General features: G+C 34.9%; 1 protein-coding gene across 1 annotated transcript in view; it reads right to left on the bottom strand.

Annotated features, from left to right (window-relative positions):
- The window catches only part of MAN2A1 (mannosidase alpha class 2A member 1), a 107,729-nt gene that overhangs the window by 58,156 nt on the left and 27,133 nt on the right, over window positions 1–22,440 (bottom strand). The window contains exons 4-10 of the mRNA XM_074533687.1: window positions 19,579–19,750; window positions 17,700–17,827; window positions 16,124–16,297; window positions 15,003–15,189; window positions 9,294–9,471; window positions 5,091–5,293; window positions 782–967 (exon numbers count right to left, since the gene is read on the bottom strand). Coding sequence (XP_074389788.1) covers window positions 782–967; window positions 5,091–5,293; window positions 9,294–9,471; window positions 15,003–15,189; window positions 16,124–16,297; window positions 17,700–17,827; window positions 19,579–19,750 — 1,228 coding nt within the window. The remainder of the gene's footprint in view (window positions 1–781; window positions 968–5,090; window positions 5,294–9,293; window positions 9,472–15,002; window positions 15,190–16,123; window positions 16,298–17,699; window positions 17,828–19,578; window positions 19,751–22,440) is intronic.

The following is a 22,440-nucleotide window of genomic DNA, read 5'->3' on the forward strand; positions in this document are numbered from 1 at the left end:
TAACTAAGTGCATCGTGAATACTTATGATATAGTAGATTCAATGTAGGGAATTTAAAAATACTTGTCATGAAATAGTTTTAAACAAGAGTATTTTAGATGCATTTAAAACAATTACTTATTTAATGAACACGCTCTATCATCAGTCTACCGTCATCACCTCAATTAATCAAATTTACTAGTTCTTAACATTCCAATATGAAGAAATTATCTGAACAAACCCCTAATTAAAGCGTGTGCATACACAGACATACACATCTCATGCAAAGTTCTCAAACAAATTCTATGAAGACTCTAGCAGAATAATTTTGCAATACTTAGAAATAGCCCCCAGATGAGACAATAAACAGACAAGTTACGTAGAAGACTTTCAGCACAAAAAAGATTTCCCACTTTTAAGACAGGCAGACTACAGAGGGTGTGAGATTTTCCAAAGAATATATGCTTAAATTAGCATATCTTTGATTATTGCTTATGGCAGAGAAATACAAAAACTTCTCTTACTTACTGCAGAAAAATTCTGTTATTAATGAAATCTCAGTAATGTGTCTACCTTTTGAAATATCAAAATTTTGTTTGGACATCAAATTCTTATTCAGAGGGTTCAAAAATATTGCGTAAATGAAGAGCATGGGTAGTCAAATCTACTTCTCTTGTAGAGCACCTCCACACTTGCAGTGGAGTATATTGCTGTATCAAATCTGTAAGTCTGAAATAAACACTTTGATTTTAAAAATGCAAAAGGAGATTAAGATTTAAGTTTATGTATATATAATAAATTACCTGGTGCCATAATCCACTACTACCCAATCTTTGGCTGTTCCTGTAATAGCATCATGATGCTGGAAGAGTCCAAGGTTCCTCCTAGCCTCTGTCAGCAATTTATAGTTATCCACAGAAGGAAATACACTCATCTTCTCAGATTTACTGGACTGAACTAATGCCAAGGAATAGAGAATTTCAGCTGCCCTGAAATTGCAGAGAATAATCAAATATTTTTACAGGTTAAAATGTAAAAAGCAATACATGCTTGATCTGAAGGATAAATGGTAAATAGTTCCATAAGCTCTATAAACCTTGTTCTTGCACATTTTAGCATATCTTCATACTGTATCATCCTACCAGACTTCTGTGGTGGAAAACGGACCTTTAAAATAAAAATATGACAGTGCAAACTAAAATACACAGTCATAAATGTGTGAGAGGTATATGGAATTGATCCTAAAACCTCACAGCATGGAGAGAGTGCCTTACAAGAACCATATAATTTCCATTGCAAAAAACAACTTATTAATCAAATAAATTTGTTTTAAATAAATATCCTAATCTGTATACTACTGAATATCTATTCTGCCATTTGCACTTAAAGCAAACTAAATTCTTCTAAAGACTTAACCATCTCATGCACCTGCTTACTACATCGTCACCTGGAGAGAACACTGGATTCCAAAACCCTTACATTGAACAGAACACAGAGCCTTTCTCTTCTATTTCCTCTGCAAAAACCTAGCACTAAAATATTACTAGATTTTCACTTGCTTTATGAGAATCTAAATTTATTTTACAAAAAATATCCCCATAATTGCCAGTTATTATGAATATTTAAATGACAAAAATACCTGCATAAATTCTGCAAAAACATCTGTTAACTTTTTTCCTATCTTCTCCTAAAATGTTATAGTTCTCTTTTTGCAAGGGCGCAAAGTGTCAGATTATTTTTCAAAATTTAGTAGAGGTTAATGAACATTTCTCTAGTACTTGAAGCAACAAAGATGATGCAGGTTAATGACATAAAAAGCAAAGAAATCACAACAACATTTTTTTTTTTGTAATGTTAACTTCTAGGCCTTGCAAGTAATAAATTAAAAAGAAAAGGAAAATAAGTTAGCTCTTTTATTTACAGAAGTTGTCAGTGAGGGCATGTGTTGCATTTTAAACTATAAAAAACAAAAAAAATTAACAAAAACCACTTGGTTTTCAGACTATGCATGGTATTAATTGTTAACATGAAAAATTCCTTTAGATTTAATTTTCTCTTCATCTTCATACAACTCATAGGTAACAGTCATATAAACTGTTGTTTATATAACTACCATGTACCCAAGTAAACTGAAAGGTGCGCTATACATATAACAGCCTAAACTATTCTCATATTGTCAATATTTCATGAACAGGTGAAGTTGCTCTTACCGGTTAGCTAATTGCTCATAAACTACACACAAAATCAAGATGTTAGGAAGTTTTAAGTCCTATATTTAATTACCAGTGCTAGATTAACCTTAATCACTGTAATTTAAATGTTGCTTAATGCAAATTCCTACTTCTACGAATCCCTCCTACTTTGTCCTCTTGCAGCTTAACTTGAAAGAAAAATTAAAATATTTTAGTTGAAAAAAAGTCATCAGATGCTCATCCATTTAGTGGATGAATAAGCCCTGTCCTAAAGCATTTTACCTTTTTTTAAAAAATCAAGTTAGCCACTAAACACTGACCTAACTTTGCTATAAAGAAGATAACACAACAAATTTTAGTCCTCAAAATAAGGTTAGATTTTCTTCCCCACAAATAATTTTAATTTAATTTTCTTTTTTATTAATAAGGACATCTCTCAGATGCAGAATTTTCCTTTCATATCTCAATATTTTTCTAAACAATAAAAAGGTTCAACGGTGAATGATGAAAGACACTCAGAAATACAACACTGTATTAGAGAACACTTCAGCTTATAGGTAAGAATCTAATCCCTTTCCATATAACCTGTATAAAGCCTTGGTTTTCTCACATCTGTTTCAAAATACTGCAGATGACCTAATACAGTTTTCAGAAATTTTCCACTTCATTTTAATTTGTTGCATCTGTCCCTGATAGGACACTGCAAATAGACCAAAATTTGCTTAACTTATTTGTCAAGGCCTACACTAACTTCCCATACCTAGGTCCAGTTTATATTTAATCTACATAAATAATATTTCCAAGAGAGTTTGAACTCTCAAGATGTAGAGTTTTCTATCCATCTGCATCGTTAGAAGTATCACTGTAGTATTCACCTTCTAAATTAGTTAAATTTTCTTTTTGCAGATTTATGTAATTTTTCCCTGTTTACATTAGTAACTAATAAAACAAAAAATGTGTCCCTAACTTGTCTCAAACTATGCTGCTGTTCTTTAAATCTTTTCATTATATTAAATAAACTTCTGGCCACATATTTTATCACTCTGCAAACTACTCCCATCCATCCATCCATCCATCCATCCATCCATCCATCCATCCATCCATCCATCCATCCCTCCCTCCCTCCCTTAAGATTAAAAAGTTAATAATGACTCAAATCACTGTGTCAATCTCCATTATAAAATCCTTAAGCTTTCTTACACTTCCTTACTACACCATCCCCCAAAAAAACTCTTTTTAAACAGGAAAAACCTTAAACAACCAACTCTTCTCTTGCTTAAATGGTTAGTTTTCATATTGGGTCCTGGGCTGAACATTATCTCCTGGCTATTATGTAACAGGGAAGTGCTGCTTAATTCTGGTATTGTTCGAGTTCAAAAACCTTCATCCTTGGTAAAGAGCACACACATGTATTTACCGTCTGTTCATGGCTGCTTCTCTCACAAATATGGACATACACCAGATAGATAGAGGGATGTTAGCTCAAACATACTGCAGAAATAATTATCATGAATTTGAGGATTAAATATGATCCTACTGTATTTCCTTTGACTTTAAAGAAATAAAAAATAAAAGATAAAAACCCTAGTCCTGCTATTCTCATAGCTAATGTGACCCTCATGAAGATTGTCATGGTTTCTGAAAACAACATTGACACAAAACCTGATATTAAAACAATGAGAACACATCTATACATTTTTTTCTTAGATCTTATTTACAAAGGATAATGAAAAACTAAAAACTTGCCAGGTATTTTTTAAAACTATACTTTAATACATAAGAGTATTGATAGATTAGTGTTTCTCCAGAGATTCTTTATCTATACCTTTTTCAGAAGTTGAAGTCAACTGAAAGATTTAAATTAAGGAATCTCTTTATTAATGTAAAGTTTTAAATACTACAAACAAATTCATATGAAATTTTCTGTAATCTATGTAATAAAAAACAGGAAAATGACAATTAAGTAACCAAACCTTGAAAAAAAAAAACTATGATGAAGCTGAATGAAATTAAATCCTTGGTGCATTTTAAGAAACAGACAGGAAATGAATCTAAACTGAGAAAATAATTAGCTAGATAATTCAATTCATAAAATTATTATCTGCCCTTCTTTTCTTGTTCTCTTGTGCATCTTGTCTTCTCCAACAGCAGTATTAAACAATGTTATTTTCACTGAAAATTAAAGATTCCTATGATGAATCATTCGCATTACCACAGTAAAAACTGGATTCCTTGGAAAAAATAAAACAAGTTCTGCTAGATACAGTTCCTCTTCCAAAAGGTACTTGTATCTGCCTCCAAAACACTACTTTCCAAGCTTGCTTGGAAATGCCACTTTGCACATCTCTCTTGCCCATTGGATACTGCATCATCCATTACCACAAAAAAATTGTAAGCCCTCAGGAAGGCTATACATGGAATGTTCAGGATCTACATCACATCCATCTGCCCTAGATTTCCTTCTGGAGCTCTGTAACACAGTTAAATCATCTTATGTCTGCTACAAGGGAGAACTATTTAAATACTCCATTACCAAAATTCAGCAACAATTTTTTTCTTTCAAGAAGATGCAGACAGTTTTCAGAAGAACAGCAGTCATAGATCACTTGGTACTCACTAGTCCTGGCTATTTCTCAGCTTCCTCTGAGAACCTTTTTACTTCTCTCTAAAAAAGTTCACACCATAGCCATAATTCCTTACTTTGTTTTTTTGCACGTGTGGCTTTTGCTTTCCCTATTAAACTGCCTTTGTCTCAATTCATGAGTGTTGTAGCCCTCACCCTTCCAATTCTCCTCAAGGTCCTGCTGGTGGGGGAGCGAGCAAGGGGCTGCCTGGGGTTAAACCATGACAAATACTTACACATTAATCTCTCCTGTGTGCCAAGAAATGCATTATGAATGTACTGGACAGCAGGATTTACCTTATGTAGGATTCCAAGACTCTGTCCAGGCGTTTATAAAAGGGTCGTGATGTAAAGTACCCACTCCAGTAATGATGATCTCTGTCTGCATAGGTGAAGAAGTCTCCACTTAAAACAGGAAAAAGTGAATTGCTGCTCTCTTCACCTAAATTGCTTTCTTTGAGCAGAGCTTCAAAGTAATCAGATAAAGTTCCAAACTGGGCCTGAATGAAAATTAAAATTACTGTAACAAAGTTCCATTTTCATTATGCAGAAAATACAGAGACAATGAATATGCTTGGTTCCATATACATTTCAGAAGCACACAACTCTTCCAGCAGATTTATAACAGAAAACCTATCCTAAAAATTTTTAAAGTTCCTCTTCACACTTTTCAGACAAGTTGGATAGCATTTCAAAACTCAATACAAGAAGTATTTTCAAAAAAGGCATATCAATTCAGCACAAGAAGGAGATGGATCTGTCGGAGCATGTCCAGAGAGGAGTCACAAAAGTGGTCAAAAAACACCTTCCCTCTGAGGAAAGACTGAGAGAGGTGTGGTTGTTCAGCCTGGAGAGGAGAAGGCTCTGGGGACACCTTGCTGCAGCCTTTCAGTACAGAAAGGGCCCTTGCAACAAAGATGGGGACAGGTTTTCAGTTGGATATCTTGTGCTAAAACAGGAGGTAATGGTTTTAAACTAAAAGAGGACAGATTCAGAAGAGATATAAAGACAACTTTTAATACGATTGAGGCGATACACCCAAGGTGCCCACAGAGGTTGTGGATGCCCCATCTCCAGGAACACTCAAGGCTGGATTGGATGGGACTCTGGGGCAATCTCTGAAGATTTCTCTGCTCATTACAGGGCAGTTGGATGGGACAGTTTTAAAGGTCTCCTCCAAACAAAACCATTCCACAACTCAAGATATATGATTTTTTTACTATTATTATTTAAATAGATAAATAAAATAATATCTAAATGTCAACAAACAAGCGAAGCATTGTTTCATATCTTACAAGTAAGTCAGTGATACACGAGCTGAGCAACACCTCAATATTACCCAAGCAGCTGTCTGGGCTAAGGAAGAAATTTTTGTAATGCAACAAAAACATAGTTCTCCTAATCCTGTGTTTTCAAAATTAGCTCTCTTGTGCTCCAGATCTTGCTTAACCCAAGAGATGGCTTTTGATCAAAAAAAAATAGAAATCAGCATTTGCTTTCAGAAGCTGATTCCTTAAATTCTATACAAAGAAATTGATTAAGAAATGTAAAATGTGGGATCAAAAATATTATCTTCTGGTCATTTTTAAAAATGCCCTGGCATGGTAATAGCAGATCTTTACAGGGTAGGCCAAAAATTGGTATCCTTAAGATTCAGGGGAACTAAAAACAGACTAAATAAATGATTGGCATCAATGTTCTTAGTATTGAGAAATGTTGTTAAAGAAGCATAGATGGCAAAATGGATTTCAAATGAAAGTATAAAAAAAACTAACAGAAGCCGGAGCAGGACAGAAGACCTCATATAATTACCAGAAATATCATCACTGTAAACAATAATGATAATATCAAGTAACTTTATTTCCTATTATTATTATTATGTTTTAACAACAAGTATACAATGTAGCATGTTGCAATTTATAACACCAAAATCAAGTTTTAGTAAAAATCTTTTTTTAAGTGACTTGGAATATAAGGAGTATCAGACTCTCACTATAACAACAAAATCACACTTTTTAATAATTTAAAAACCCCAAACACTTTCACTTCAACGTTGTTCAGATCATCCAAGTATTTGTTAGGTGAAGACAATATAGTAACTTGCCAGTTTAAATGGCAGTAAAGCAAAGAAAGATACATATTGCCCCTGAAATCCCACCAACAGTAAACTTTGTCTTATCAGGTCTTCTAGGATACTTGCTCTTTTCCCTCACTACCATAGGCACCTACAAGTAGAAAATAAAAAACGAAACCAACACACCAGGAGAAGACACAAGAGACTATCTCCCTTCTGCATTGAATCAGAGGAGTAAAACCTCACCAGACGAAGCATCAAAGTCAGGTGAATGGAAACAGTGGAATAACCTGGTAGAGTCTTCTAATGGCATAGTAAAAGACTCAGCTTAATTTATGTATAAGAGATGCAAAGGAAATCTCTGAATGGGAGATTGAATTCCTCAAGAGCAAAATAGGTATGTTTTACAGTGATGTACCACACACTTTTAGAACAGAATAGCGGCTGGCAGGAGAATCTCAATGCTAACAGATATATCTGCTAGATAAACATCACAAAGAGCTGTCTGAAAGAGTAAATCTCCCTTCAGATCAGAAAGGCAGAGTAGGCACTCCCTTGTGCAAGCAGTAATATCCCAGGCATCTCAGCACTTCAGGAAGAAATGTGAACTCTTCCTTTATATAATCTAGATTCTTACATAGCTGAGCATGTCCTGCTACTTGCCTGTGGAGTTACATTCCACTAGGGAAAGTGCAGAAGAGCGTGAAAGAAAAGAAATACTTCAATCCATTTAAGCTCATATTTCCAAGAACAAATGACATCAGTTTCAAACAAAACAAAAAATCAAGCAAAACCAGAAAAACACAAAAAAAAACCCCAACAGACAGGCAACAAACAACTATGAAAGAAAAAAAAAGAACAACAAAAACAGAGAGAGGAAAACCTAAGTATCTGAACAAAATGGAAAGGAGAAACACTCTGATGCCAACAGTGTTCCAGCTGATCAAAATACCCCAGGTATGAAGCAGCAGACAGAGTATTTTGTTTCTTTCTGTCAGGGTATTAAAAACCAGAAAAAGGGTCAGATACCTCCATGAGGGAACCAAGGGTCAATGTGACCAGCCTAATGAAGCAGACTTGCTAGAATCCTTGACAATGGGCTGAGCAGAACCTTTCAGAAGAACTTTCAGAGGTCTTAGGACAGCACTGGTTCTTGAAGAATGACTTCAGAGCCAGAGCCTTCAGTTTTTGCCCCAGAGACAAAATCATCCAGCCCAGGTTAGTAAGAACTACAGAAAATATGTTGCTGTTAGTATCCAAAGAGTAATTACCTGAACAGTAAACACATTTTTGACAGAAGTAAAGCTAGTGATAGCAGCAAGCTTAAGTTTTAAAAGATGGGCTTTGGATTTACGAAATGAAGAGTACTCTGCAGGTCTGCCTCCCTCCACTAAGACATAGTGATCCTTCACCATACATCATGTCACCCGCATCCCACAGGAAAGACATAAAATTGAGTTTCCAGATAAAATATAATCCCAAGAAATCATTTTATGCAGAATACAAGTCCAGAAGTCAGCAGAAAGTAATAATATACTACAGACACTACTCAAATGCACAGTTGGAAGAATCAGGGGAGGTCTCAGAAAACATAACGAAAAACAGATGCACAAACCATACAAAAGATACCAGACCAGGTTTAAAAAAAAGCCTAAATGTGAAAGCAAGCAAAAGTGCACTCTCAGGTAACACTCAAAAAACCCAGGGTTGTGGCCCCCACTTGTTAATGTCATGCTGAAAGATGATGAGAAGCTGTCAGAATACAGAGAACATTTATAGTACCAGATGTCCCTAGGGCCTCCTCGTTCTTCAAGAAGTACACACTAAAGCACATGAATGTGTGTTTTAATTCTTACACAAAATCGTCAATTTGAAGTGGTATCTCCTCTGATAATTGTGTTAATATGCTAGCACTTTTGTAGCCAGCTCAGTCTCAGATTTTATTGTTTTCAACAACATGTGCCAGCAATGGGATCTCTTAAGATTTTCGGTTTGTTTTGGGATGTAAAACCAAGAGGACACAAATAAAGCAGCAAAATCTTCTTGAATTTCTCATAAGAAAATGCAATAGTTTGATTTAACCAAGTCTGTGAGTCTAAAGTAACAATGCCTGAAGCCTGTGAAAACAGTCTAAGAAAACAATTAAACCTACTAGTTATTCTTCAAATTAATCTAGTTTGGAAACTATCTATAGTTTTCAAGCCAATATTATTAATAGCAACATTTTTGTTTTGGGGGGAGAGAAGGTAGTAAAGGTTAAAAAAAATGTAAGCTACCAAGACACATCAATCTGCTGTTAAATAATATATAAAGATTCACATTTGAAAAAAAATCCAAACCTAACCACAATTACTTTTTCCATGAAGAATCACAGAATATTGGGAAATACTGTTTTCTCAGCAAACCAGAAAATGTGTTGTAGTTACCTTAACATGCCACTCAGGACGAGAATTCATATAATCAAACAGCTTCTGATAATTCTGGTACTGCTGATCCCATTCAGAGCTCTCGGTGTAGCGGAAATCGTCCCCAAGTGGAGCTAACAGAACTTTTGTACGGAAAAGCTTTGACTTCTTCCTGTATTGATCTAATATCATCCAAGCCCTTGGGGAGAGAAAAAAAGAAGAGCAATTCAGAAAACAGAGGGAAAAAAGTCAGCATTTGGCAAGACAATTCTTAGATATCAAGTTGTGCATTAGGAAGACGCACAAAACTCTGTTATCTCACTTCATAACAAAAAGCTGGATGCAATTCCCCGCATTGGGACACCATATTCAACCCACTATTTTTGCAAACACCACACTAATTAAATCCTTCAATAAGCTTATTAAGCTTCATCTCAAGCAGTAGAGCAGTCTGGATCAATTTGTGCCTGTGCCAAAACTAACCTCCAGTTCAAATTATGTTTACCTGCTTTATATTTAGATAACAATCCTAATCCTCTCCAGCCCCTATTTACAATAATAGGCAAGCTCTTCCCATCCCCTCTGGCACCTTCCTTTGATACTTTGCTTATATCTTCATGTCCTAGGCAGAAAAACTGCCCATAGATCCATCTCTGAGGAACTCCAGCCTTGCAAATAAAAAAAAAAAAAACAATGCAGGAGGAAGTTTGCTGCTAAAAATCACTGGTCTCCCTTCAGCCAGGTTCTTACATGTCTTAGAGCCTTCCTTCTTGAATCTCTGAGTCCTGGAAAATTAAACCCACTGTTTTTATGCTTTTGGCCTTAAAAAACCCAAACAAATCTGAACCTACCAAATCCAGAAACAAAACACTCACACATGCACACACAGAAAAAACTGAAGAATTATACTTTGGCACCTACTAATTCTAGGATGGGTAAACTACCAGTTCCACAGCAGCAATATATTAAGAATCACAAGACTGGTATCTAGCTTACTGAAAAAGTCCATTTTCAATCCTCCCCCTCCGAGTCACAATTATTATCGGCATCTTCATATGCTGATACCCTCTAATTAAAAATTTGTAAATAATTCTCATAGGACATAATTTTGTAAATAATTCTCATAGGGTATAAAAACCATTGTAACATATTTAAGAAAACAGAAATACAAATTCCAAGACTTTAAAGACAAAATACTATAAAATTCAGATTCTAATGAGGTTCTTTTAGTTCTTCAAGTCTTTTTAATAAATGATCTAGCAAAATCACCTTTCAACTGACACTCTTGAAGAATTGCTATTTAAACATTGTTGCAGAATTTATAGTCCAATATATTTGAAACCCCTCCTTCTTTGTGAAGCATGTCAGAGCTTACTTATTTATCCGATTGCAGAAGTACTGCATAGACACAAGGTCTGACTGTTCTGGAGGGAGAAAGGGGCCACAATATAAACTTTAGTTAAGGATCTATAGAGTTCTAATGAGGCTAGAATTTACCCACCTAGTGGCTCCCCCCGTACCCTGTCTATCAGAGGATTTATAGTTCAGATTGCCAACCAATACTTTCCATGACTTTGAACAGGTTGTAAGATTTAAACACAGAAGTTTCCTCACCACATAGTTACCAGAACAACTGGCATAACACAAGAATTGGCAATGCTTCCTTCTAAGGAACCAGTCTAACTCAAATTTTCCACATATAGGCTATGGTTGAAAACATACTTTAGTGTTGAATCTCTTGAAAAATACAGGTTACAGGTAACATCAGGTGACATCTCTCTTCAAAGTCCTCCTTGGGTTTCTCTCCAAGCTATCCAACAAAACTCATCAGTATTGCTTCTCTCTCTTTCCTGAAGTACTGATAACTGTGGGATTATTCTGTGTTTTTAAGGAAACGGCGAGATTTTCCTCAATTGCAAACAACTTTTAATTGCAAGAACAGCAAAGAACATCAATTCAGGATATCATTCTACATTTCTCTCAAATAACTTCCTAAATCATTAATTTATACAGGAGTGTGAAAGTGCCTGCAGAAAGATCCAGACAGAGCACAGTGAAGACAAAAAATACCTCTGGAGGAAGAAAAAAGCTTCCACTGAATCTCATCATTTTTTTCCCCCTTTATTGCTCCCCCATTAATATGTTTATCCTGCCTATCTGAATGAAAATCTGAAATAGGAGATAGGTGATCAGCCTATCACATAGGAGATCAGCCATAATAAACTTTTTGTTTTTAAGCTTTCAGACTATCACTGAATGCTTGAGACCTCTCACAAAAAAAGAAAATCTTTTTGTACCACAACTTCTTTTAATGAAAAAAACCTAGTATTTGAGTAAACCAGTACCAAAACAATAAACATGGCTGGTTTTGACCCTTCCTATGTCAAAGAGGAGCAATAGCCACCTGAGGTAGGCAATCACAAACATTAACCATCACATGACCATACAATACAACCATAAAGATATAAAAGGTGAAGGGCAAAACTGGGCTTTTGAACAGTAGCTGGTGAAGAGGAAAGTCCATTCTCTACTTCTCTGAAGCATACAATTTGCAGCAAAGATTCTCTCCTATTCCATGCTTGGGAGATAGAGAGAGAGAGAGAGACACACTGAAACAAACTGTGCTTTTGCTAAGAACTCATTTCCATTCAAGGAAAAAAAGCAAATAACCCAGAACAAAAAATACAAAACAAAACCCAAAAAACTCAGAGAAACAAACAATAAAAAACCCCAACAACAACAACAACCAACAGCTGCTTTTTCTTCCTAGTGTGAAAAACTTCACACTTCAGCGTTCAAACATATGGACAAGGATGCAGCTGCAAATCAGGGCAAGTGCAAAGCACAATAGTAGTCTTTACAACCTCAGCTGTTATGAAATGCAATTAAACAAGTACAGGTTTTCAATTAGGTTGCTGCTTCATTCCTTCTTACCAGGTCACAACTTAAGTGGCAAGGCAATGAGAAATCCTAGAAACTACCAGACCAAAGTTTTCAACTCAGCATCTCTTTAATATACATATAAGGCCAAAAGAGTATTGAAATCAAAAGCAACAGTCCCAGCTGGGTATTCAAGATCTGGGGTTTATTACTTTTGTTTTAGCTTTGGCATGAAAGAAGGTCAGTGATCTAAACCTGGTCTGTTAAATTAATCAACTTTTTTCCAACACACAGATGTCCTGTATTTTTCTAGTATTAAAGCAATCAGAGATAAGAGGCAGATCAATTAGAGTGCTGAAAACCTATAACCTTGGAAAACTTATGATGTAAAGATAGACTTTTCAATTCTGTAACTCATACATCTCATCATAATAACTGTGAAACATTATAGAGGTCAGATCAATAACATTTTTGGTTGTCTACAGTATTCCAGCTTTTTCAAAAAACATACATAGCATGTTTTAGCATTCTTCATCAAAACATTACTTCCTGTGTTTTAGTGAGTTTATTTGAAATTGGATACTAAAAGTGTGGTTCGAGTGTTTCAAATGTAAGTAATCCAGGCTTCCAACTCAAAGACCACATGTTAGTTTTACTTTTCCCATAGGTATCATACAGCATACTGATGTTTCAACTCCCTGTTAGACAACAAAAATGCTTTTATCTAAAAAAAGCTGATGCAAAATACTAAGCTTCAGAGACCATATTGAGACAATAATCAATTCAACTTGATCATATGTTCACTACATCCCTGCCCCATTTATCTTATTCTTAAATATCCTTTGACATGTGAAAACCAATTTCTTTTACAAGATCTAATTCAGATTGTTACGCAAAAGTTGTATCTAGAAAGTGCAGGGATTAAGAATAATTAAAAACCAAGACCCTTAAAAAGACTATTTCAAGCAGACACTCTAAATTATATTTATAGCCTCTATGTCAGGTATTTGTTATACAAGCTGTTGCTCTTCAGGAAATATTTGTCTCAGCTAATTGAGATATATAGTCAAGATTTTAATCTTTTAAAACTTTGATGTAATGGCATACGAATTTTCCTTCCCATGCAATAGGCACTGGGTGTGTCGCAATTTTTCTACATTTCTCCTGTCACCATCATTTTTCTATTCTCTACTTTATTAAAACCCCCTTTTTCCTATCATCATACCAATTTCTACCTTTAAATACAGCAGTTGTAAAGTGTTCTGTTTAATTTTGGTTTTATCTTCAGTATTATTTTGTAACTGAATTTTGTTTAAGCGAAGTTTTCATTATGCTTGTCAGAATTTATACTCAGAAAAAAAGTGATCCGTACTTGACATGTAGACAAGCAGTGCAACATAATCACATCGTCACTTTAAAACTTCACGACCAAAAAGTCACCCTGCTCTCGTTAATACATTTGTTACGCTCAGCAATTTGCACTAATTATAAACAGCTGCCTCAACTTTTACCTTTGGAAACCTGATGTAGTGTGAAGCCTAAAGATAGCAATAGGACCACAGAATACAACTATTTGTGGAAAAACCTTTGGCAGTTTAATTCACTTCCCTTTCTTTTGTTTTTTTCCTTTTATTTCTTCCTTTACTCTCCCTCCCCAACTCGCTACCTCCACTCTCCACCCCAACACCCAAAATTCAGAAGCAGCTTCGTAGAACTGTAAATTTGATTCTTAACTGTGGCAAAACAACTCCGTGTTTCTGTTTGCGAGGTTAATAGGAATTTCCACCCTGGGCACAAAGAAACAGGAATTTTCACCCTGGGTACAAAAACAGGAATCAGATTAACTTAAGGTTTACACTTCAGGAAACTTAGGCCACAGGATGCCAAGTTTTTTAAGGATATAGCACAGGAATTATCCCACTGTTTGTACAGCACACTACATTGCACTGCCCCTGAAGTGTTTCACTTGCGGGGGACAGATCACTGTTCATAAAATTCACAAAAAACACAGTAAAACAGTAACATGAGTCCAAACAGATGACTGTGTTCTGAGTGTCATTTAGAGATGGACTCATGTACCATGAACAGAAAATTTTTTTAAATGCTACTTCCTTAAGAATAACTTTTCATCTAATTTCACTGACAGTTATGTTCCCAGCTAAGAAGCAAACACTAGGTTATGTAATAGGTATTGTTTACCCACGACAAGCTTATTTTAAAAGCTTGTACTGGTTTTGGCTGGGGTAGAGTCACAGTGGCCAGTATGGTGCTGCGATCTGGACTTGCTCTGATGACAGGGTTGGCAACAGAGAGATGATTTTGTTATTTCTGAGCAGCGCTTGCACAGAGACAAGGTCTCTCCTGCATCTCAACTGTAGGAATGTGTCTCCTATTGACAGAGTGATAAAATTATCTTTTGTCTCCTTAAAAACGAGAAAAGCTTAGAAGTTTCTCTCCTCAATTAGGTAAACAGACACCTTATGGGATCTTGGGGACTTCACCACAAACTTGAGGATAGCTAATTGGATAGAAGCTAAAAAGTTTCACTTAAGCAATTTACTAGGAAAAGAAGACAACAAATGAACTCTTTGCTTTGGTGAGGCGTTTTACTAGCAGTAAGAGCCTTTTGCGCTTGGGTTGGTTTTTTTTGTCTCAACCCTTGAGTTTTATGCTTCTGATTCTCTTCCCCGCCCCCACCAGGGCAGCAGTGAGCTTACTGGAGCTGAGCTGCTCGCTGGGGTTGAACCACAACAGAACTAAATTCACCAAGCTCTGCCAGGTGTCATCTTTGACCACCATAATTGCATTTTTTTTAAGGTTGTTTCCTTGAGGAGTATGTAAAAACTGTACCTGTGTTGAACATTTCCTGCATGAATGGCTTCTGGTGGGACTCTCCAAGGACAACTTATTCTTCCTCCAGGAAGTCGTTTGAAATCAAACTGGCAGCAGATTTTTGGATCTGGACCACAAGTATGAGGAACATCATAGCTATAGAAAGGCATCATATGACAAAGAATATCTGTACTGGATCCCAAATCTGGAATTAAATAGAGTAAAACTTTAAAATAAACCCTTTCAGATTTGCCGAAAGTAAATCACTCCCATGTTCTCAGTCCAAAGATTGTACTGGAAAGCTACCACACCAAGACAATTTCTTATTTTGAATATCCATAGCTTGAGTCTATTTTTGTATGTACCTTATGTGTACAAAGAGGGTAAAACAGAGATACAACCAAGACTGCAATGTTCTAGTGAAGCACCAGCTGATTGGGAAAGACAGGAACAAATGTTAGGAGTGTTTTACCCAGACAAAACTTGTGATTTTCAGAATTTTAGACGTAATAAAACACAATAATAATAAACATCTTTTAAACTTTGAGTGGATTAAAGCAACAACTCTAAAAAACCAAACATCAAAACAAAACAATGAAAAAAACCAAACCAAAAGCCAATCATCCTCCTGTCATTGCCTCATTAGCACAATATTTGAAGTAGTTGAAATGTTCCTCCTCCTACACTTTATTTCCACATAGTAGGAAATAAAGCAGTAGGAGGAAGAAGAAAAGTAAAACTAAATAAAAGAATTTTTCACCCCTTTTACTTTTGCAAGGAATATGAGAGAATGGAAAAAACAAGAGAAGGTAAAAGCAAAAATAAAAGTGAAAAGAAAGGAAGACCAGAGGAACAATGGCAATTATATCAGTTTTACATTTAGTGCCCTTCCTAACTCCCAAATATTCTCATTTCCCCTTCTGTTATTCAAAGAGGGGGGAAAAAGAAAAAAAAATCTCATAAATTTAAGACAGATGAAAGGCTTTTTTTTTAAACAGAATTGCAAGTTTAAATTTTTCAGGTCTAGACAAAACTCTGATAAATCATGTCTGGAAATATTTCCACAGTACTTATTCAAGTTCTCTTCACATTTTAGTGCAAAATAACAAAATAAATTGACTTAAAGGAAGAGCACATACCCCAGTTCTGTCTCCAAAAAAATTCTAGTGTCTTTTGTGTTGAAAAATGTTTTTTAATTGAATAATGAACTCTCTGTATAAGCATTTTGGAAAATCCTGTGCGCTTCAGAAGGTAAGCCATTGTTGGTGAATGCCCAAATGGATCAACTGCCCATCCAGACTTGGGTTTCACTCCTGTTGACAAAAGGGAAAAGCTTTGATTTTCACTCAAAGATTATTCCAATAATTCAAATGAGAATACTAAAGACAACATTTCCAAGATTATATACCCAGTTCAGTGTTAAACCTTCTGCAGAATCCTGGAATTAAAAAACTAAAATGAAACAGTTAAACAAACAAAATATCTTTTAAGTAAGGCATTCCAAAAAAGTTAAATACTTTAAAAAAGTACTCACTGCTACACGGTTTCAAATTTGCATCAAACCTCTCTGCATAGAATCATTAATTGATATATATTCTCTTTCACTTTAAGTAGATATTTACAGATATTACAATGAAATAAAAGAAATCTGAAAGAAAATGAATAGCTGTGCATAGATAAATGCAATAGCTTGTTGAAATGTCACCATTATTTAAATAACGTTAATTTTTTTTTCCACAACTATTTTTTTAAATTTATTTTTTGTTGATCAATAGAATCCTGTTTATTAATACTCTCTTTGCGCTGAACTTTATGCTAAGTAAATAAAGAAGACACATCTAACTCTTGTTAATTCATCAACATGATTCCTTTGGCACTTTTTATTGTCTTTCCAAAAAAAACACAGTAAGGAATGCATTACCCTTTTATTAGGTCTTCCCTTCCCCCTCCAATTATGTCAAGCTGTGTTTATGGAAATTGCAATCTAAGAACAACAGTGAAACAGCTTTCCAAAATCATTTCAGTTAATTGGGTGAAATAATGTCAATTTATTATTAAAATAACTGTACAAATATTTTCTGTATAAAAAGGTTTCTCTCTTCTTATGGAATTAAACAAAAGAACATTCCAAAGGCAGCAAAACAGTTCAGCCAATGTAACTGCAGTCAGCAATGCCTCCATTCTAACATTACTATGGGTTTAGGCTTTATAACTACAAGTACTACTGCTGCTACATATATAATTTTTTTTGAAGCCTTCCAGAAGAGCATCTAATGAACATAATGAACACAGAGCAGGCAGAACAGAACCAAACACATAAAAGAAGTATCAATTTTTAAGTCATTTTAAGAATTTTGTCATGATATTCCAAAGACAGAAAAGGCAAAGGCTGTTTAGACCAGACATGGGATCTAAAATTCAGCATAACTTAGTGTTAGTATTTGGTTATGACAATATTATATGCATGTCTTACATTGATCAAGACAAAATGTTGTGGCATAAAATTGTTCAAATAACTTTGTCCAGGAACTTTTATCAGCAAATGTGAATAGCAAATATCAGACTTGATCCAACAGCTTCCTGTAATTGATTTAATGTTTCAGGAAAGCTGAGTAAAAAGAGCCTTCTAAGCACCTCTGAAATTTAACCAAAAAAAAGTATTTTTTTACTGACTTCTTGTATTAACATAGTTAGATTTTAGATTAATGTACATACCAAGGTTCTTTTCTAGCCACTGGTGTCCTTCTATCAGCTGGTCAATTAAAGCAAAATAATGAGAAGAAGCTTCATCAGGCATGACCCATCCTCCTGTTACTATTTCAAATTGTCCATCTTTTATTAACCTGACAAATATATAAATGATATTCAGAATCTTCAATATGAAAATACACTCTTAAAATCAATTTCTGTATACTCAACAAGCAATCACCAGCAACGTGATTCCAAAATCTATATTGTTTTTGCTACTTCCATCACTGGGCTACATTTCTTTAATCAAACAGGGAAAAAGTGAACTGCTGAACAGTGAAGTATTTCATGTCCTTGTGCAAAGAAAACCAGCTCTACTGCATGTGATATATTAGATTTTTTTTTTAAATCAGGAAGAAAGCTGTTTCCTGCACAGATTACAAAAATAAAACGAATGTACCAGAGCGCTGAAGGCCAACTGAGCAAGATGCTTAGGCACTGCACATTTCAAGCACTGCTTGAAATATCTCCCCTAATATCTCCTCACCTTTAAGCTAATATTCTTTTTAGAGTTTTAGAGAGCTGATAGATATTGGAAGTTTATTGTATTTACAAACGCTTCAGAACACCTCACTCATCAAAATGCCTTCTTGAACCAGGCCACAGGACAACGCAGCCTCTCCATTGTCAGTGAAGATAAAGATCACACTCCCAGCACCAGGTTGTCCCTGCAGTTTCAGCTCTTACACTGTTCACCAGCATGGAAGTGTTTAATGAATTCAAGAAAAAAACCACTGTGAACTCATCAAAATTTAGTCCCATCACAGATGGTACCCATAAAAGTAATGAAAATCACGCAACAAAAATAACCTCAAGTGCAGCTTCTCCAAGTCTTCTCCAGTCTGAAGTGCTTCTTAACCAATACCTGACTCATCTGAAGAGAGGACATAGTCCCCCCAGTGACTGTCATCTACTCTTTACTGTGTCCCAAGAGATATTTTTATGTCAAAAACCACACAGCTGTGCTATAATACTCACTCACTGCAGATAATTTTTCTTAATAAGTATCTTTTTGCCAAGATTCCAAAATTTCCACCTTTACCTAACCTTTGAGCCTGTGAAGATCTCACAGACTTAATGCGTACTGCAACACACACATCTCAAAGAGGGGCACAAGAAGGAGACTATCACAAGGATCAGCTAAGAACTGCCAAGTAAAAATAAGAAAAAAAGCCAAGCAAAAATAAGAAAAAAAGAAAAAAAATCCCCAGTTTTTGAAAACTCCAAACTAGATCCATAGTGCAAGTTTATCCAAGCAGCCTGCTTCCTTATCTCAATGCCTAGGCAAACTTTTTACTTCTATATTCCATTTTGACTTGTGATTTCAAAAACGGCTAAGAAGAGCAAGGGTGTAGAGTACATACTACTTTACCATTAATGCAGATGCATGTTTATAAAAACCCTTTGTACTAAAACACAAAAGAAACTCACAATTTTTATGCAAATAAAAATCACATAAAATCTTCATGTGCATTATAAAAGGAAAAAATACCATATATAAATAGCTAGCATGAAAGATGTAGTAATTTTATTGAAATTCCTTAGTGTGATTTCAAATCAAGATTATATTTGCTACTCCCTTACAATTTGAATGACATGTTCACAGTTGTACATGGGAACTTTTAGACAAATTTTTAGACAACTCAGAATTTGTCTCCACTTCCCTGAGCAGATTCCTATTTTGCAAATGGGAGAAAACCTAACCAAGCCCAAAAAGTCGGAACTGAAGCAGTTAGTTGGTTTTTCCAGTAATTCCGCATCACAAGTTAAATCTCAAGTTTACAGCGTAGTCAAATACAGAAAATCTCAAAACAAGATACAGAGAAGAAAAGTTCAGTACTCAAACCTTTTAACAGCATCCCTTTTTTGGCTATCTATTCCGTCCCACCATTTTGAAAAGTAGGAAACCTCAGACCATATAAATTTCCTTCGGTTGTCTTCTTGCAGTTTTAAAACCATGTTATTTAAAATATGCTGTGTCTGATCTCTGAAGTAATCATCAAAAGTCTTCAGCCAACCTAGGAAAAAAAAAAATATAAATGCAGCCTGTTAAGAGAACTAGCTTTTTAGTCTCATTAGAGAACAGTCCCTGAGAGAACTGGCTCCTTCTCACTCCCCAGAAAAAGATAAATAAAGACTATTCGTAAAAAGCTTGATGTGTCATGGACAGCTTGAAGTGATAAATTTTCAAGGAGTTTCTTTTTAAAAAAGATTACATGTTTTATTTTTTAAATGTATAAACATATGGAAATAATTAGACTTTTCACTTTCTAGCTCTTCTATACTTTGTATGGTAGAAAATTTCATCAAGAGAATACATGGACTCAAATAATTGTGCTTCAGTGAGATGCAAAGGAAAAAGTAATTTTAACCACATTTTCAGACTTTACGGTCTTAAATTAAAATTTTTATTCTTTTCATAATACCTTGCATTAGAGAATACATATAAACCCTTTGTAGTTAAACACAAAAGAAACTCACAAATTTTTATTCAAATAAAAATCACATAAAATCTTTCTTCTGTATAGCTTCTATAAATCTTTCAACTATAGCTGAAAAAGTTAAGTCTGTTACTTACTACTTACTCTAGAGTGTCACATTCCTACTCCTACCAGCTTTTGTCACATATGCCCATTTTAAGATTTTGTGAAAGCTGACAGACTATGTAAAGACAGCACTCCAAATAATTACACTTATTTGTAATTCCACTCTGATTTACCAATTCAGTTCTGCAGAGCCACTGCCTTTAATAGTGCCTGTCTGCTTATAGGATACAGGATTAGACTGCTATGCAATGACATTATATTGTTTCAAAGAAGTTACATAAGTGCAGAAACTTTTATTACTAAAAAATAATTCTCAAATTTAGTTTAAAAAAACTTCATAATTAAATAAAGTCTGACTATTGACTCAGAAAGAATATATTGTACTTTCTTTTAGGGATACAAAAACCCCAGCATTCTTCTTAGGTAGATGCAGAAATACTGTTTTTAATTTGCAGAAGAAGAAATAAAACTGTAATAGTGCAGAGGAAGAGTTCTGGGTCATTCTTTTTTCTTTTACAGATGTTTCGCATCTAGAGGACTCATCATTTTTGATACAAGTTTCTGTACAGATCAACAAGTGGGGTCTAATCTGTCTAAAAGGGGTAAAATGCATTATGTCAAGGTAGTTAATATGAGGGCTTAAAGCATAAAATCAAAACATACTTTCTGTAGAGGAATCAAAACAGCTTAATAAAAAAAAAAAAGCAGTAAATTACTGCTATGCAATAGTTTAAAGGCTAAAAAAAACCATGATGAATAATCTAAATTTGTAATCAGATTTCTTTCTGACCTCTTCCCACTCCAGTCTGGGTTGTTTTCTTTAATAGATGCTTCCACATCTATTAAAGAATTGAGATCACATAGCAAATTATTCTTTCTCAATTCTCATTTACTTTTCAACAAATCAAGTGAATGTTTTACTGATAATTACATTACAAATATCCACATGTATTAGACTACCAGTTTATAGCTTTATGCTAGAAATTTCTTCTGCAAGAGACAGTATCATCTTAGCACACAACTAAAGGAGGATAAATTAAAACCATCCTATGATTTTCCTGTACAGAAAAATATCATAATGATAAACTATTTAAAAATATTTTATATTGCATCAATAAAAGCAAATTTACATTAAATTACTCTTTTGAAACATTCTTAAAAACATTAATACACCAGCCTAACTGAAACACTGATTAAAATGTCAAAGTAGATGACAGAAGAATACAGTATGATGTAGGAAGAACAGTTTTTATTATAAAATGATTGTTTTGTTTGAACACACTCAGTTTATTAAGCTAAGGAAGATTGTAACATGGTAAACACACTGAACTGAATACACTCCAGAGAGTCCTAAGAAATTTTTACAGGTATTCATAGATTTAGTTGAAAGCCAACAGAAAGCCCTCTGAAATGTAAGTATCATACACCTAGTTATTTATTGACTGAACAGAACATTCTGCACCGAAAAAGGCCTATAATGATCATCTAGTCCAACAGCCTGACCATTTCTGTGTTGACCAAAAAAAAAAAGTTGTTATGAGAATCATCCAACAGCCTCTGAAACAACATCTCCAGGAGGCTGCAGAGAGCAGTGAGGTCACTCCTCAGGCTCCTTTTCTCCAAGATGGACAAACCCCAACTCCTCAGCTGCCCCTCACTGGACAGCCCTTCCAGCCCTTCCGCCAGCCCCACTGCCCTGCTCTGGGTGCAGCCCGGCGCCTTCACACCCTTCCTCAAGGGTCCTGCTCTAAACCCCATGGCTTACAGAGACTCGTCAAGTTTGCATGCAGACATACAATAAAAATTAAAATATATTTTAAAAAATGAACTAAACAAAATAATGGATAAAACAATGTACAGCTGCTAGCTAGAGTATTATTTCACACCTCAGTCCCTAATGCAACACAAGACTCTTCAACTCAAGTTCATTTTGTGCTTATCCACAAACTAAGAATTTGTTCCTAGGCTGAAAGAAAAGGTTTACCAGTGCATTTCAAACAGGAAACTTTCAATACAAAGACAGTTTACACACGGAAAAATTGCAATAGTTTAAAGCTGCGATTACCAAGACTAAGTATGTTATTAACAGCAAAATAACACTTGGTGGTTTAAATGTACATAAAATGTACATTGTCAACATAAAAGCCACAAGATCACAGAAT

The sequence above is a fragment of the Zonotrichia albicollis genome, chromosome Z (assembly GCF_047830755.1).
Source record: "Zonotrichia albicollis isolate bZonAlb1 chromosome Z, bZonAlb1.hap1, whole genome shotgun sequence".
Lineage (NCBI taxonomy): Eukaryota > Metazoa > Chordata > Aves > Passeriformes > Passerellidae > Zonotrichia > Zonotrichia albicollis.